The sequence below is a fragment of the Elgaria multicarinata genome, chromosome 17 (genome assembly GCF_023053635.1).
Source record: "Elgaria multicarinata webbii isolate HBS135686 ecotype San Diego chromosome 17, rElgMul1.1.pri, whole genome shotgun sequence".
NCBI lineage: Eukaryota > Metazoa > Chordata > Lepidosauria > Squamata > Anguidae > Elgaria > Elgaria multicarinata.
The window spans coordinates 4,783,266-4,797,931 of record NC_086187.1 but is presented as its reverse complement, the minus strand read 5'-3'; the positions used below and the strand labels follow the sequence as shown (position 1 = coordinate 4,797,931).

At 46.2% G+C, this 14,666-nt stretch overlaps 1 protein-coding gene across 6 annotated transcripts in view; it reads left to right on the top strand.

The window, feature by feature from the left end:
• The window catches only part of TSC2 (TSC complex subunit 2), a 187,002-nt gene that overhangs the window by 143,110 nt on the left and 29,226 nt on the right, over window positions 1-14,666 (top strand). For all 6 annotated transcript variants that reach the window (XM_063143083.1, XM_063143084.1, XM_063143088.1 and 3 more), the window contains 12 exons: window positions 1,006-1,149; window positions 1,749-1,886; window positions 3,094-3,197; window positions 3,629-3,710; window positions 3,907-4,062; window positions 6,229-6,345; window positions 6,622-6,744; window positions 8,567-8,673; window positions 8,893-9,031; window positions 11,456-11,578; window positions 13,631-13,765; window positions 14,066-14,255. In XM_063143083.1, coding sequence (XP_062999153.1) covers window positions 1,006-1,149; window positions 1,749-1,886; window positions 3,094-3,197; window positions 3,629-3,710; window positions 3,907-4,062; window positions 6,229-6,345; window positions 6,622-6,744; window positions 8,567-8,673; window positions 8,893-9,031; window positions 11,456-11,578; window positions 13,631-13,765; window positions 14,066-14,255 — 1,558 coding nt within the window. The remainder of the gene's footprint in view (window positions 1-1,005; window positions 1,150-1,748; window positions 1,887-3,093; window positions 3,198-3,628; window positions 3,711-3,906; window positions 4,063-6,228; window positions 6,346-6,621; window positions 6,745-8,566; window positions 8,674-8,892; window positions 9,032-11,455; window positions 11,579-13,630; window positions 13,766-14,065; window positions 14,256-14,666) is intronic.

Genomic DNA, 14,666 nt, shown 5'->3' with positions numbered 1-14,666 from the left:
TCATTTAGTTGCATTCTAAACAATTGTGGTGGTTAGTGGCTATAGGCTACCAGTTCCAGCTGTTAGGAGTGTGAGGTATATCAAAGGACTGCCTGTTTTGAAAATATCATTTGCAACAGATAGATTTGCATGGGAAGCCCCAAAGATCCTTGATGGTTATAATATTACGTCTAATGTTGTTTGTCCTGTTCCGATAACATTGAAACAACATCTTGTGAAATCTTGATTATGTGATAACAAATGCTGGACCCGGGAACGTCCAATTTGTATTGAAGGTAAGGAGGAAGTGTGCAATTCAGGAAAAGCCATCTATAAAGCCGAATGTTTAGAAAGCAGGTTCCTTTCATGTCGGTGAAACTGGAGGACCTCTCCTGAAGAGGTATGAGGAGCACCTGGCTGATATTTAGCATGACGGAGCACGTGCCAGACCACGGCCTCCTCATATGAGAGGGGGAAATGATGGTAGGTCAGCCTCAGCTAAAATCTCTGCTGGCAGTTGAACGGAGCCTCCTGAGGAGAAAGATTAAGGAAGTAATGTTTATTGATCAATTGCAATCTGATATTAGTGTGAAGAAAGTGATGAAATAACCCACGATGTTTGTTAATGTAGGTTGCTGGGTTGTTTAACACAAATGCTGATTGCTAATTATTGTTCCACTCTTAACCTTGTTTCTGGTTTGTTCCTGATACTCTCATTAGTGACTGAAGCTGGCATTTTATGCCAAAATAATTCATATTTTATAAACTGGATGCACGATTGCTGTTCCTTTATTGTGGTTTGGAGTGACATGTGGTGCACATTGCATTCCTTACTTATCAGTTTATTTGGCTTTATTAGTTTTGTACAGCGCCTAATACACTGCAGGTGCAGCTAGATGGATGCCTCTTCTGAATATTTTCTTTTCCTGAAGTATCTTTAGCCAAGTGGAAGTAGGAAATAAATCCTTTTAGTTTAGGTAGGCCTTGGTATGCCAGTTCCTCACAGTGTTTTCCCCCCCACTCCAGGCCATGACCTGTCCAAATGCCGTTGTGTCTTATGAAATAGTCCTCTCTGTAACGAGGCTGATCAAAAAGTATGGAAAGGACCTGCAGGCAGTCACCTGGGACATCCTCCTGGATATCATTGAGCGGCTGCTTCAGCAGCTGCAGGTAAATGCAAAACCTGTTTTGGAGTGCCGCTTTGGAGGAACAAAAGATGGCACAGCAATGGTGGGATGGTGAAAGAGGCCGTGGTTTCATCTCACCTAACCCTTTCCGTACTTGCGTCTTCTGTGGCTTTTAAAAAAAGCGTGCCTGAAAGAAGGGCCCCCCTTTTCCCCCTACTCCCTTTGTCTCTCTTATTGTCAAAATTTAGCTTGTAAATTACTTGGGGAAGGAACCTAACTGTGTGCTTTTGTTAGTGTGGAATGAAACACCTACACGTGGATAACTTTCATGGAATTTGATTAGCCTTATGTTTTTTCTAGAGGGGACCCTGATCCATGGTCAGGACCCAGAAACATATATCTAGAACCCTGATAAAAAAAGTCATGGAAAAGTTACCTGGATAAGAAGTTTCAGTGTAACAATTTCAGATATGTGCTGCAGTTAGGAAGGGACCGTGTGTGTGTGTGTGTGTGTGTGTGTGTGTGTGTGTGTGAGAGAGAGAGCTTACAAGTGTCAATAAGAGAGAGAGGCACTGGAAGAAAGTAGGGGCAACTCCATGGCCAGGCTTCATTCTGAGTCTGGGTGTCGTATCTGTCTTTCAGACCTTGGAAAGCCAGGAGTTGAAATCGATCGTCCATGATTTGCTGACCACCGTGGAGGAGCTGTGCGACCAGAATGACTTCCACGGCTCTAAGGAGAGATACTTTGACCTCGTGGAAAGATGCGCTAATCAAAGACCTGTAAGACTTGGGAGAACTTCTTCACACAATGCATAGTTAAACTATGGAATTCACTACCACAAGGTGTCGTGATGGCCACCAATTTAGATGGCTTTGAAAGGGGTTTGGATCAATTCCTGGAGGCGAAGGCTGTCTCCACTATCAGAGAGCATGTGCCTATGTACACCAGTTGCTAGGGAACATGGGTGGTAGGATGGTGTTGCACTCATGTCCTGCTTGTGGGTTTCCCGTGGGCAGCTGGTTGACCGTTGTGTGAACAGAATGCTGGGCTAGATGGACCTTTGGTCTGATCCAGCCTCAGGGCTCTTCTTAAGTTCTTAACTGGAGAAATCTCCTAATACTTACTTAAGACTTCAATCAGGAAAAAGTCCTACAACTCCCAGCATGCCTCAGCCAGCATGGGTGTCGTAAGACTTTTTTCTGTCTAAACATGCCTATAAAGATGTTAAGGCTTCTTTGGAGAGCACACAACCCCCACTGAGAACCAAAACTATATCATATGCCTTGGTCAGGATGCTCTCTTTCTAAGCAGATCAGTCCTCAGACAGAAGGCTCTCCGTGGTATCTCTGAAAAAGTGGTGGTTGTCATTTAAAGTCACTCTTTTAAAACATTTATAGGCTACTTTCCCATGTGCTAAGAGCTATTTACAAAAGGTGAGAGTCCAACACTTAAAACATAATTAAAATGGAACAGTTTTTTTTTAAAAAACCTAGGCTTTTAGCAATGCAGATGAAACATGGCTGTAATAGTTCCACTGCGTGATGCACAAGGACTATCAATATCATAAGGAAATGGCGTGGTTGGAATTAGGATACCAGCAGCCAGTGACTGCTTCTGCAGTAGGGCCACCATTTCAGTCATACTCCTATAGAACATTACACTGGCTTTGGCCCTGATTCCTCTATTATGAAAAAGATACACATTGATGCTTTTCTCAAGTTTATTGTAAGCCACAGCACGAGAGCCATCTGTACAGAGGGACGAAGAAGGATATATTGATCAATACATAAAACCCAACGGGTTATGAGCCAGAGGGGGCAGTTGTGGCACAAAGTACCTTGGGGGGACGTGTTCCTGTTAATTGATAGCAGATTCTTCTCTGCATCTCTTAGCGGTCATCCTTTGCTGCTCTTGGTGTGCAATCTTCATTGCTGAAGGTTTTTTCTTTTTTTAATCATGACTCTTCCTTCTCCTTTCGCTTAAAAGGAGTCTTCCGTTCTGAACCTGATAACCTACCGAGCTCAGTCCATTCACCCTGCGAAGGATGGCTGGATCCACAACCTGCAGGGGCTCATGGAGAGGTTCTTCAGGTAGGACCCTGCAGCTCTGTCTATGGCTCCTGTTTCATATCTGTGGCTTTCAACTCTGTCCAGGAAGGGCATCGTTGTTCAGAACAAAGTCTCGGAACTATGCGCCCATCGGTTCCATCATATTAATGTTAGAAGGCTTTCAGGAGCCCTGCTCAGATCAGATCACCACATTTTCAAAGAAGGGAGAGATGGTGGTCATGGAAAACTTCATTTACCCTGATATCTGTTGGAAGTCAGACGACGCTAAAATGAAAGGGCTAATAAATTCCCGACTTGCTTTGCTGACAATTTCATCTTCCTCAAATTTTGCAGTCAGAAAAACCATTCATATTAAGTTAACGGGTTTGAGATCTTATTTGGGTTATACATTACAAAAGAGGATTTGGACTCTCTCTTTTTAAAAAGCATTATTGTCCGCTTTTTCTCCTTAGAAATGAGAGTCGGAGTGCTGTTCGCATCAAAGTTTTGCACGTCCTGTCGTTTGTCCTGAGTGTCAACAGACAGTTTTATGAGGTGGGTCTTCCTTTCAATCTCGGAATTTTCTAAGTCCTGTCTTACTATGGAGACTGAAGCATGTTAAGAATAACCAGTTTGCGTCACGTGCTCTTGAGTCTAACAAGACTTTCACTCATTTTGCCAGCCAACCAAGCTAGCAGCCTTTAGACCATTCCTTCGTAAGCAAGCTCACAAAAATCTTGTCCTGTTGCAGGAGGAGTTGATTAATCTGGTGGTTATCTCCCAGCTGGCTCACATCCCGGAAGATAAGGACCACCATGTCCGCAAACTGGCCACTCAGCTGCTGGTGGACCTGGCGGAGGGCTGCAACACCCATCACTTTAACAGCTTGCTGGATATCATAGAGAAGGTAAGGCAGCCGTTAGTTCAGCTGTAGTTCCTTTGATTCCAGGAAGGGCGGAAAGTAGGGGAGCAAATGTTGCTTTGGTGAGGGGCCTGGACTGTGAATTCACCATACTCTGCTCTGCTGATGTAGCTTTCCAGTTTGGTTTTGTAAAGCTGGGACTGTTTTACAGTGGAGAAACCATGTACCATTTTTGTAATTATCTAAAGATATTCACCTGGCATGTGACACCTTTTAGTCTTGTATGGGGGCTATCAGGTTCACTGGTAAAGCAGTGTAGAAGGTCACAGGCAGATTGCCTGCCTTCTCCAATATGCCATAGTGGCCAAGACATTGAGCTATGAACCAGGGTACACATAGGCTCAAGTTGCACCTCTGCCGTGTGCTCCCTGGATGGCCTTAGGCAAACCACAGCCTCTGGTAGGGGAATGACAATGACCCTTCCTTATGGGGGAGGGGGGGTGGTTTGAAAAAATGGTTGGGAATACATATGACCCTCCAAATTGCCAGGTAAATACTAAGTGGTAAATCAAGAAGAGAACTTGGCAAGGGAAGTTTCTCATCTTAGCACCTGGCTTTCAAATAATACTGTTTTGATGAGCTGCTGCTAACCCAGCCTTGGATGGTGGGCAGCTGCTCTCACTTGGTATAAGGCAGCTGCATATGTAATAGAGATCTAAAAATGCAGCCAAGCACGGCGGCATTGAAGTAGGCTCTCTGTCCCCTGAGACTGCGTTCCCTCTAGAGGAATTGGGCAGGAGCCGACGCAGGCGAGTGGTGGCTGGGGCCGGAGCTATCCCCAAATTCTCTTCCTGTCATGCATGCACATTCACACATTCTCACACCCCTATCCATTTAGACTTTTCTCCAATTATGTATCTCTCATATCTTTCAATCTTTATTTACAGTCAACAGACCATTACAACATATAAGTACACAGATGAAATAAAAATACATGATGGTAAAGAAGGAGGGATACAAAATCTGTAAAAATGATAATCAGTAGGTTTGAAATAATGATCAGACATCTAATGAGAATAGCCAGATTCAAAAATTTGGCCACTTGCTCAGTAATAGGCTTTTTGGTGCCCTGGAGTAAAATAATCATAAGAGACTCAGGAGAGCGACCGGGGAAATGCTGTATAATAGGGCATATTAGGTCTTTCCTGGCCTCTTGATAGTAACTGCAGTAAAATAGTACATGCAGATATTGAAATATCCCCATGCCTACCCCATTATTGCGGGTGACCTAAATGCAAGGTCAGGAACTTATCTGGGGGACCCTGCCACTTATTGTGACAGTCTTAGTAAGCAAGGAACAACTTATACCCAACTCACGCCACTCTAAGGATTCTTTTGTTAATCCTGCAGGGATATGTCTGCTTCAGTTTGCTTCAAAAAACAATTTGCTTATTCTGAATGGCTGCAGTGCCAATGACGACTGGGTCAAGTGTGATTGATGTACATTGATGGTGCTATATAAATAAATAATAATAATAATAACATAAGCATTTGAAAACGCTGGGGTGCAATTTTATATATATAAGCTTCCACCGTCACTAATGGAAGCTTTTTTGAACTCCAGAGGTTTTTTTGGGCCAGAGGTTCTCCCCCGCAACCCACCCCCAGATCATAGAAAGATGCAGTCACTCAGAAAAGGAGCAATGAATCAGAGGCTTACAATTACTGTAGGGAAATATTTTTAGTCCAGAAATGTGTAAAACTGTTATAAATGCCAGCCAGTGGGGTGTTGGACTGGGAACTGGGAGATCTGGGTTCTAGTCTCCACTCAGCCATGGAAACCCACTGGGTGACTTTGGGCCAGTCACAGATTCTCAGCCCAACCTACCTCACAGGGTTGTTGTTGTGAGGATAAAGTGGAGAGGAGGAGGATTATGTACGCCGCCTTGGGTTCCTTAAGAGGGAAAAAGGGGAATATAAATGCAATAATAAATAAATAAATGGCCAGTTTGTCTAAGCCATAATCTCTAAGGGAAGATAGAGATAAGTTGTATATCCATCCATTTTGCATAACTCTGCTCTTGCCAGGGGTAGCTTCCGCTTGGCATAATAATAGGCACGGGACTTATTCTTTCATTCCCAACACTTTGTGATCCTTGTCACGGTGGGCAGTGGCCCTCAGCAAAGACGCTTTGCTCTCTTTCTGAACAGGTCGCTTCGCACTCGCTGCTGCCTTCTGCTGAACTGGAGGAAAGAGACCTGATCTCTTACTCTGCCTCTTTAGAGGACGTGAAGACGGCAGTGCTGGGCTTACTGGTCATTCTGCAGGTAAGCATCACCTTGAGCGGCCAGACTGTTTTCGTATGATGGTTTCTCTCAGACTTTTCAATGTAGAAATGGATGAAGTGCTTTACCATTCTTTCTGTGTTTGTCTAGAGCAGCCTTCCTCAACCCTCCAGATGTGTTGGACTACAACTCCCAGAATGCCCCAGCCAGGCTGGGGCATTCTGGGAGATGCAGTCCAACACATCTGGAGGGTTGAGGAAGGCTGCTCTAGAGAGATCACAGTTCCAGCTTGACAAAACCTTCCTCTCCTCCTTTCAGACGAAGTTGTACAGTTTGCCTGCCAGCCACGCCAGCCGTGTCTATGAGATGCTGGCCCTTCACATTCAGCTCCACTATAAGTATAAGTACAGCCTCCCAATTGCCAGCAGCATCCGACTGCAGGTGAGAATACTCCCGTCCACCCAATCCCAGAGCAAAAGACTTCTGGGAAAGATAAATCCTTTATTTAAATAAATCCTTTATTTAAAGGATAAAGGAGAGAACCAACTGCGAACGGTGCTTTGTGTGACTTGGGTAATTATGTAAATAATGGGCACGTGTGCAGCACGGGCAGGGGGCGAAGTCACGCTGGGTTCTTTTCCCTCTGCGATCGTCTGAACCCTGTCTGTCTGTTCATCCGCCCACCTCTCTCTCTCTCTCTCTTTCTCTCTCTCTGTATATGTATATATGAATTAATAAATAAAAATTGGTGGCTTTCTACCCTTCCTCTACCTTACTTGGAGCAATATATTAGCTTCACAACAATCTGGTAGGGTAGAGTTCCATAGTGAGGCCTCAAAAGGTTTTATAGGAATCTAGGAAGCTGCCTTATACTGAGTCAGACCATTGGTCTATCCAGCCCCGTATTGTCGACACTGACTGGCAGCAGCGGCTCTCCAGGGTTTTAGGCAGGATTTTTTCCCTCCCCCTACCTGTTGCCGGGGTTCGAACCCGGGACCTTCTGCCTGCAAAGCAGGGGCTCTCGCACACTGAGCTATGGCCCCTTACATCCAAACCGGAAACTTTAGCCAGCGCCTTCCACTGAGAATGACCTTTATTGATTAGCAGCCGTGCACCAAAGTGCAGCAACCAGGGAGGGCAAGGAACCTTTTCCCTGTCGAGGGATGCAGTCCCTTTGTTGTTCTGTTGGGGTCTGCAGGCCAGCAGTGGGTGGGGCCAGAGTTCTCCCCTCCTCTCTCTCTCGCTATCCAACCGGATTGTCTGATTTATTTATTTATTTATTTATTTATTACATTTATATACCGCCCCACAGCTGAAGCTCTCTGGGCGGTTCACAAAAGCTAAAACAGTAAACATTAAAAAGTATACAAAATTTTGAAACCATCAGAAACATTAAAACAGTATAAAAACAACAGTTTCTGTTCATTTATCCTTCTCTCCCCCATTTTTTATTCACAGTTTCACAGACCCAAGTAGTGAGCTGCATGCATTTCAAGCAATCCTTGCAGGATCCCTCTCATTCTGCTTGTCAAAAGCTTTGACTCAAAGGATCCTAAGTGTACACTGCATTGATTTATGGCATAGTTCATCCCTAGCAATCCTTGTCTGTGGACGTCTTCACAGAATAACAGAGTTGGAAGGGGCCTACAAGGCCATCGAGTCCAACCCCCTGCTCAACGCTCTCCCACACTAGAGTCATTCAAGAGGCAGCTGGACAACCATCTGTCAGGGATGCTTTAGGCACATTGTGGGCACGTTGTGGGCACATTTTTGCTGGCTGCAGGAGCAGCCGAGAAAGTTGGAGGAGGAGGAGGAGCTGATGGCGGGATCTGTTCCTCATCCCCCAGCTCACTTGGCTCCGTTTGCAGCCAGCATAGAGGAGGAGGAGGGCTCATGGCCACAGAGGAGGAAGCCATGGGCCAGATCCAAATGTGCCCCAGGCCAGCACTTCCCCACTTTTGGGCCTAGATCTACACCAAGCAGGATATACTACTTTTGACAACTGTCTATGGCGTGTGTCCTGGGCTCCAACAGCTGCCACTACTGTTATAAACCATTTTAAAGCAGCAGTAGTGTAGATCCTATAGAGAAGAGAGCCTCGGTTGCTGCCCTGCTCTCATGGAACTCCCTTCTCCCTGAAAGCTTCCGTTCATCTTTCAGAACCATTGCAGGGCTACTTGGTGTGGGCCGAGAAGATCCTTGAGCGTAGCCTGGCTTGGCAGGCTTGTGGTGATGATGACTTCTTCTTCTTCTTTTTCTTTAGGTCTTTGATTTCCTGCTCTCTCTTCGGGCCGACTCTCTCCACCGGCTGGGCCTGCCCACCAAAGACGGCCTTGTGAGATTCAGCCCCTACTGCCTCTGCGACTTCGTGTATGTTTCTCTCGGTAGCAGCTGCCTCTCTTCAGAGTTTGGCAGCAGCAGCTGCCTCCTTCCCAAAATGTTTCTGCTACATTCTAACCTCAGGCGCTCTCGGAGGAGCCCTGCCTGCCCTTTGGGAAAAGGCTGCTTTCGGGCATTGGTTGTACTCTTTCAGTTCGCTCTCATCTGATGCCCTACTGATGATTCCCCCCCCCCCCTCTTCTGTCACAGGGAGCCTGAGAAAAAACCTGCCGGCACCCTCTCTCCTCCCTCTGGAAGTCCTAGCATGGCCCCCCAGAGCCCGGCCATCCGTACGGGCCATTTACCTTACTCTCTGCTCTTCGGAGTCTTCCTGCAGTGCTTGAAGCAAGTGAGTGATGCACCCAAATGTAAAGACCTCTCAGGTTGGAGGTCTTGAGTTCTTAATGCCAGGTAGTATCCGGCCGAAATCGAAAGGCTGTGAGCTGAAGTACCAGCGGCAGTTCAGCTGCAGCCTTTGGGAATAAAAGTTCATTTCCTCCCTCTGCACGTGAACTTTACCATTTTCTGGAGCAAGTCTGCAATATGGGGATAATAACACTAATTTAGATTGCACGGTTGGTGTAAGGATTATAATTAGATAATTGTTATTTTCTTAATATTAAGATCTATACCCCTCTCCTGGTGCTTATTTACCACTCAGGGCAGCTAAGAATAGTTAAAACCAGCAGTAAAATACAATAAAATTCCAAAAAAGGATATAGAACATCACAGCTATTGATGAGGCTGGAAGTCGAAATGATTAGCTCTAAATATATATTTAAATCACTCTGTTGATAGTTGTGATGCCCTACCTCCCCCCCGGTGTCATCTCAACTTCACTTGAGGCACCCACAAGTCCACGCCACCAGCACCCGGGACCACTTCAATCCCCCCTGTGCTCATGACGTGTTCGAGGGTTCAAGGCCTGCTGCTGCTGCTGCTCCTGTCTCGCCTCTTTTTCAGGCTCCAAAGCCCAGCAACCTGACCCTCAGTTTCCCATTCCACTGCCACCATTTGTTGTTTTCTCCTCAGACACCTCCACAGACCACACCAGTTGTTTGTAAATATAATTGGAATTTATTAACTCAAGTAAATGTGTGTATAAGCTTAATGGTTTCCTCAGTTCAAATGCGTATGGTTACAAGGCTCAAAGCGTATTGGTTTCAGTCACTTCTTCATTACTAAGTTCCACTATATAGTCCTAAAATTTATTTGTTTATTTATTTATTCCACTTCTATACCGCCCCCATAGCCAGGGCTCTCTGGGCGGTCTACTTCTCTCTACCTCACAGAATTCTAACCCGCGCACCGTCTCTCTCACGCTCTTCCCAGACCATCTCCTAGCAGACTCTCAAACCCCACAGACTCATCTCACACTGACACTTCTGCCCCCTCCTATCTCTCACTCAGCTATATAGAGATAACATTTCTCCAGCTCCTCCCACTCTTTCCCAGCCAATCTGCACTCCCCCCTCAACCATCCAATCAACACTCAGGCATTCTCTACACGTTGTAAGTACCTTGAGGCCTACTTATTTCCTGAACCTTATATATAATATAAATGATACTTTGTATATGTATATTTACATTTATAACATATAAAGCAGCTGAATATCACGTTGGTCTATCTCGTGTGTGTGTGTATACATACACACACACACACACACACACACACACACACACACACACATATACATGAATGACACAGGTGCAGGAAATAAAACAGAGACATTGAATCCAACTTACCCACCTGATGAAACAAATGCTTGCCTAAGCAAGGTTTTTGGCATATGGCAGAATGCCATGAGGGAAGGTTCCAGCTGAGCCTGCTGGGGTGAAGAGTTTCCCAGTTTAGGTGCGGCACCAAAGGAAGCCCTTTCTCTTGTCCCCATCAGTTGAGCTTCCACTATTCCCCTGTAGTTGGGGTGTAGAGAAGGGTCTTCCTATCAGATCATAGGGCATGGACAGTAATCCAGTCTAGATGCAATTAAGGCACGTGTCACCGTGGCCTGGCCTCGCCTCCTCAGGAGTGGCTGCAGCTGGCGCACCAACCTGAGCTGAGCCAAGGCAGGCCTGGCAACAGCCGCTCCCTGAGCATCCAGGTGCAGAGCTCAGCCCAGAAGCATCCCCAGACTGGAAACCTGATTCTTCTTCAACGGATTCTTCAACCTCAGGAGCACCTCTTTGTCTTGTCTGGATTAAGTCTCAGTTTATTAGTTGTCATCCAGGCCATTACCATGAAATGCTTTGAACACTTGAAACCACTGTACAATTTGTGTGTGTGTGTGTTGTACAAATGGTCTATTGCTATTATTAAACACAGACTCTGCCATTCCTGATCATGTAAAGAGTTTGTTTGTTTTGAAATTTTTATCCCATTTCCCAACATTATTCCTGAAGGGACTTACAAGCGGAAGAAAAACTACCATACAAAAATGCCTAATGTTCATAAAAAGCATTATATGATTTAAAACCTTATGAAAATAAGTGGCCAAAAAGCTGAGACGTAAAAACATAATTCACATTGGAAAAGAGCAGTCACCACCTAGGAATGGGCGTATGCTGTTGTACTAACGACCCATCTGTTGTGACTGGCGATGGATTTCCAGGGTCTGAAGCAGACGTCTTCCCCAGCCCTGCTCTCTGGAAATTCCTGGGACTGAGCCTGCCGCCTTAGTGGTACAAAGCATGTCATATGGGGCTGAGCTGCTGCTCTTTCCATGCCACCTCTGAACGATCATTTCTTTAACCTCTCTTTCCTCTCCCTTTCTAGGAGACGGACTGGAAGGTACTGAGGCTGGTACTGAACAAGCTGCCCAAGTCTCTGCAGTATAAAGTGCTTTACTTAACTTCCCCTTGCAACATTGATCAACTGTCTTCTGCCCTCTGCAATATGGTAAGAGCCTGTCTGCCCCTTTGGTGCTTCAGGTTTGGCTGGTTTTGACCTAAGCCTCAGCACCTAGTTCTGGGCACCACACTTCAAGAAGGATACAAACAAGCTGGAGGGGGTTCAGAGGAGGGCAATGCAGATGATCAGGGGCCTGGAAACAAAGCCCTATGAGGAGAGACTGAAACAACTGGGCATGTTAAGCCTGGAGAAGAGAAGACTGAAGGGAGACATGAGAGCACTCTTCAAATACTTGAAAGGTTGTCTCACAGAGGAGGGCCTGGATCTCTTCTCGATCCTCCCAGAGTGCAGGACACGGAATAACGGGCTCAAGTTACAGTAATCCAGATTCCGGCTGGACACCAGGAAAACTTCCTGACTGTTAAAGCAGTATGACAATGGAACCAATGACCTAGGGAGGCCTAGAGGCAAGAGGCAGCAAGACAGCCATCTGCCAGGGATGCTTTATTTATTTATTTATTTATTTATTTATTTATTTATTTATTTATTTATTACATTTTTATACTGCCCAATAGCCGAAGCTCTGGGCGGTTCACAAAAATTAAAACCATCATAAAACAACCAACAAGTTAAAAATACAAATACAAAATACAATATAAAAAGCACAACCAGGATAAAACCACGCAGCAAAATTGATATAAGGTTAAAATACAGAGTTAAAACAGTATAATTTAAATTTAAGTTAAAATTAAGTGTTAAAATACTGAGTGAATAAAAAGGTCTTCAGCTGGCGACGAAAGGAGTACAGTGTAGGAGCCAGGCGGACCTCTCTGGGGAGCTCATTCCACAACCGGGGTGCCACAGCGGAGAAAGCCCTCCTCCTAGTAGCCACCTGCCTCACTTCCTTTGGCAGGGGCTCACGGAGAAGGGCCCCTGTAGATGATCTTAAGGTCCGGGTAGGTACATATGGGAGGAGGCGTTCCTTCAAATAACCTGGCCCCAAACCGTTTAGGGCTTTAAATGTCAATACCAGCACTTTGAATTGGGCCCGGACCTGGACTGGCAGCCAATGAAGTTGTAAAAGGACTGGCGTAATGTGATCTCGCCAGCCAGTCCCTGTTAGTAAGCATGCTGCCCTGTTTTGTACCAGCTGAAGCTTCCGGACTGTTTTCAAAGGCATCCCCACGTATAACGCATTGCAGTAGTCGAAGCAAGAGGTTATCAGAGCATGGATAACTAGCTAGGCTATCACTGTCCAGATAAGGGCGCAGCTGGTATATCAGCCTAAGCTGGTAAAAGGTGCTCTTTGCCACTGAGTTCACCTGTGCCTCAAGTGACAGTTCTGGGTCGAAGAGCACCCCCAAACTACGGACCCAATCTTTAGGGAGAGTGCAACCCCGTCCAGGACAGGTGGATTCCTGCATTGAGCAGGGGGTTGGACTCGATGGCCTTAGAGGCCACTTCCAGCTCAACTATTCTATGATCTCCTTTCCTTGTGTCTTTTAAAGATGCTACCAGAGCAGACAGGAGCACATAAGGGGAACTTGGCGGCTGCCTTACTGTTGTGGAACTCCCTTGTGAAAACCCGTCTGCGCATTTTTGGAAAGATCTCTCCACCTTCGTTGTAGGAAGTCGACTGTTCTTCTCAAGCAGGAAACTGCCTGTTGACTGTCCAGGCCCTCCTGCCCCTTTCCTGATCGGTGGAGCAGCACCTCTTGCCTGCTCAATTTTTGGCCCCAGCCCAAGCCCTGACTGTGCTTTGTAGCTCCTGCTCCATCAACTAAACTGAGATGGGAAGAAACACACGCTAGGCCAGAATTCAGGTGTGGCTCTCCTGGCTTTGGCCACATTTAGGTTTGGACCTTAGGTGTTCTTGGCAGGTCAGGTTGCTTCATCCCCCAAAGGCTAATGCAGAGCCGAGGAAAAAGGCCAGAAAATGGCAGCTAAAGTTATCAAGGGGTCTGAGCATCTTTCGAGACGCTCATCTGAGAAGAGAAAGGTGCACTTATAGGCGAGACAATGAAATGGCATTTCTTTCGTCATTTTTGTGCATAACAACTCTGTGTGTGTGTGTGTGTGTGTGCGTGCGTGCTCTGCTAGCTTACAGACAAAAAGATGACCGAGCGCCTCCGAGGCATCCCAGAAGGACTGTCCCGTAATGATTTGCATCTGGCTGTGGTTCCAGTGTTGACGGCTTTGATCTCCTACCACAGCTACCTGGACAAAAGCAAGCAGGTATTGCATGGGGCGGGGACCTGAGGGGGCTTGCAAGGGCCGGTGGGCTCCAGTGCTCTGTAATGCTTTCCCAAGCTATTAGAAGAACACCAATAAGAAGAAGAACACTTATTACCAATAAGAAAATATGAGCTAATTTGAATTCGGCTTTTCTTGACAGGTTAAAAACATATTAAAAACAAAACTTAGAATCCTGCTTATAACCGCCAGTCAGTCCAACATTGTACTTAACTTATTGGCACCAGTTCCGCTTCCTGTTGTGCCTGCCTCTTGCGTAACCGCCTTGTTCTTTCTACCCAGCGGGAGATGGTTTATTGCCTGGAGCACGGCCTGATCTACCGTTGCGCCAACCAGTGTGTTGTGGCTCTGTCCATCTGTAGCGTTGAGATGCCCGATATCATCATCAAGGCCTTGCCGGTCCTGATAGTCAAACTGACTCATATTTCGGCTACGGCCAATATGGCCATTCCTCTCTTGGAGTTCCTTTCAAGTAAGTTCGCTCTCTTCTGGGATGGGAGCAGAGCACCAGAGAGGAAGGAGCCTTTCCTTCCTCTCTTTTAGCAGTTTCTGGAAACAGACCACTGTTTTAGGTGCATTCAGTGGCTCACGCCTTTTGGACTGCAGACCCAGTGCCACGACGCAGCCTGCTTTACAAAGTCCCCTTGGTTCTGCAGACAGCTGGCCATGTGTCTGGGAGGGGGGCTGATGCTGGAGAAGGCCAAGCCCAAAGTCCCCTCGGGCATTTGGAACTAGTTGTGTCGTTCTTTGGATCGAGGCCTGTATCTCTAATGAGAGGACCGGACTGTAACAGCACAGGCGGGAGGAGAGACCGTGGGTCGATTGGGGGCATTTTCGTCAGGGCCAAAACAGCCCCCCTGTAAAGAAGAGGGCTGCATGTGGG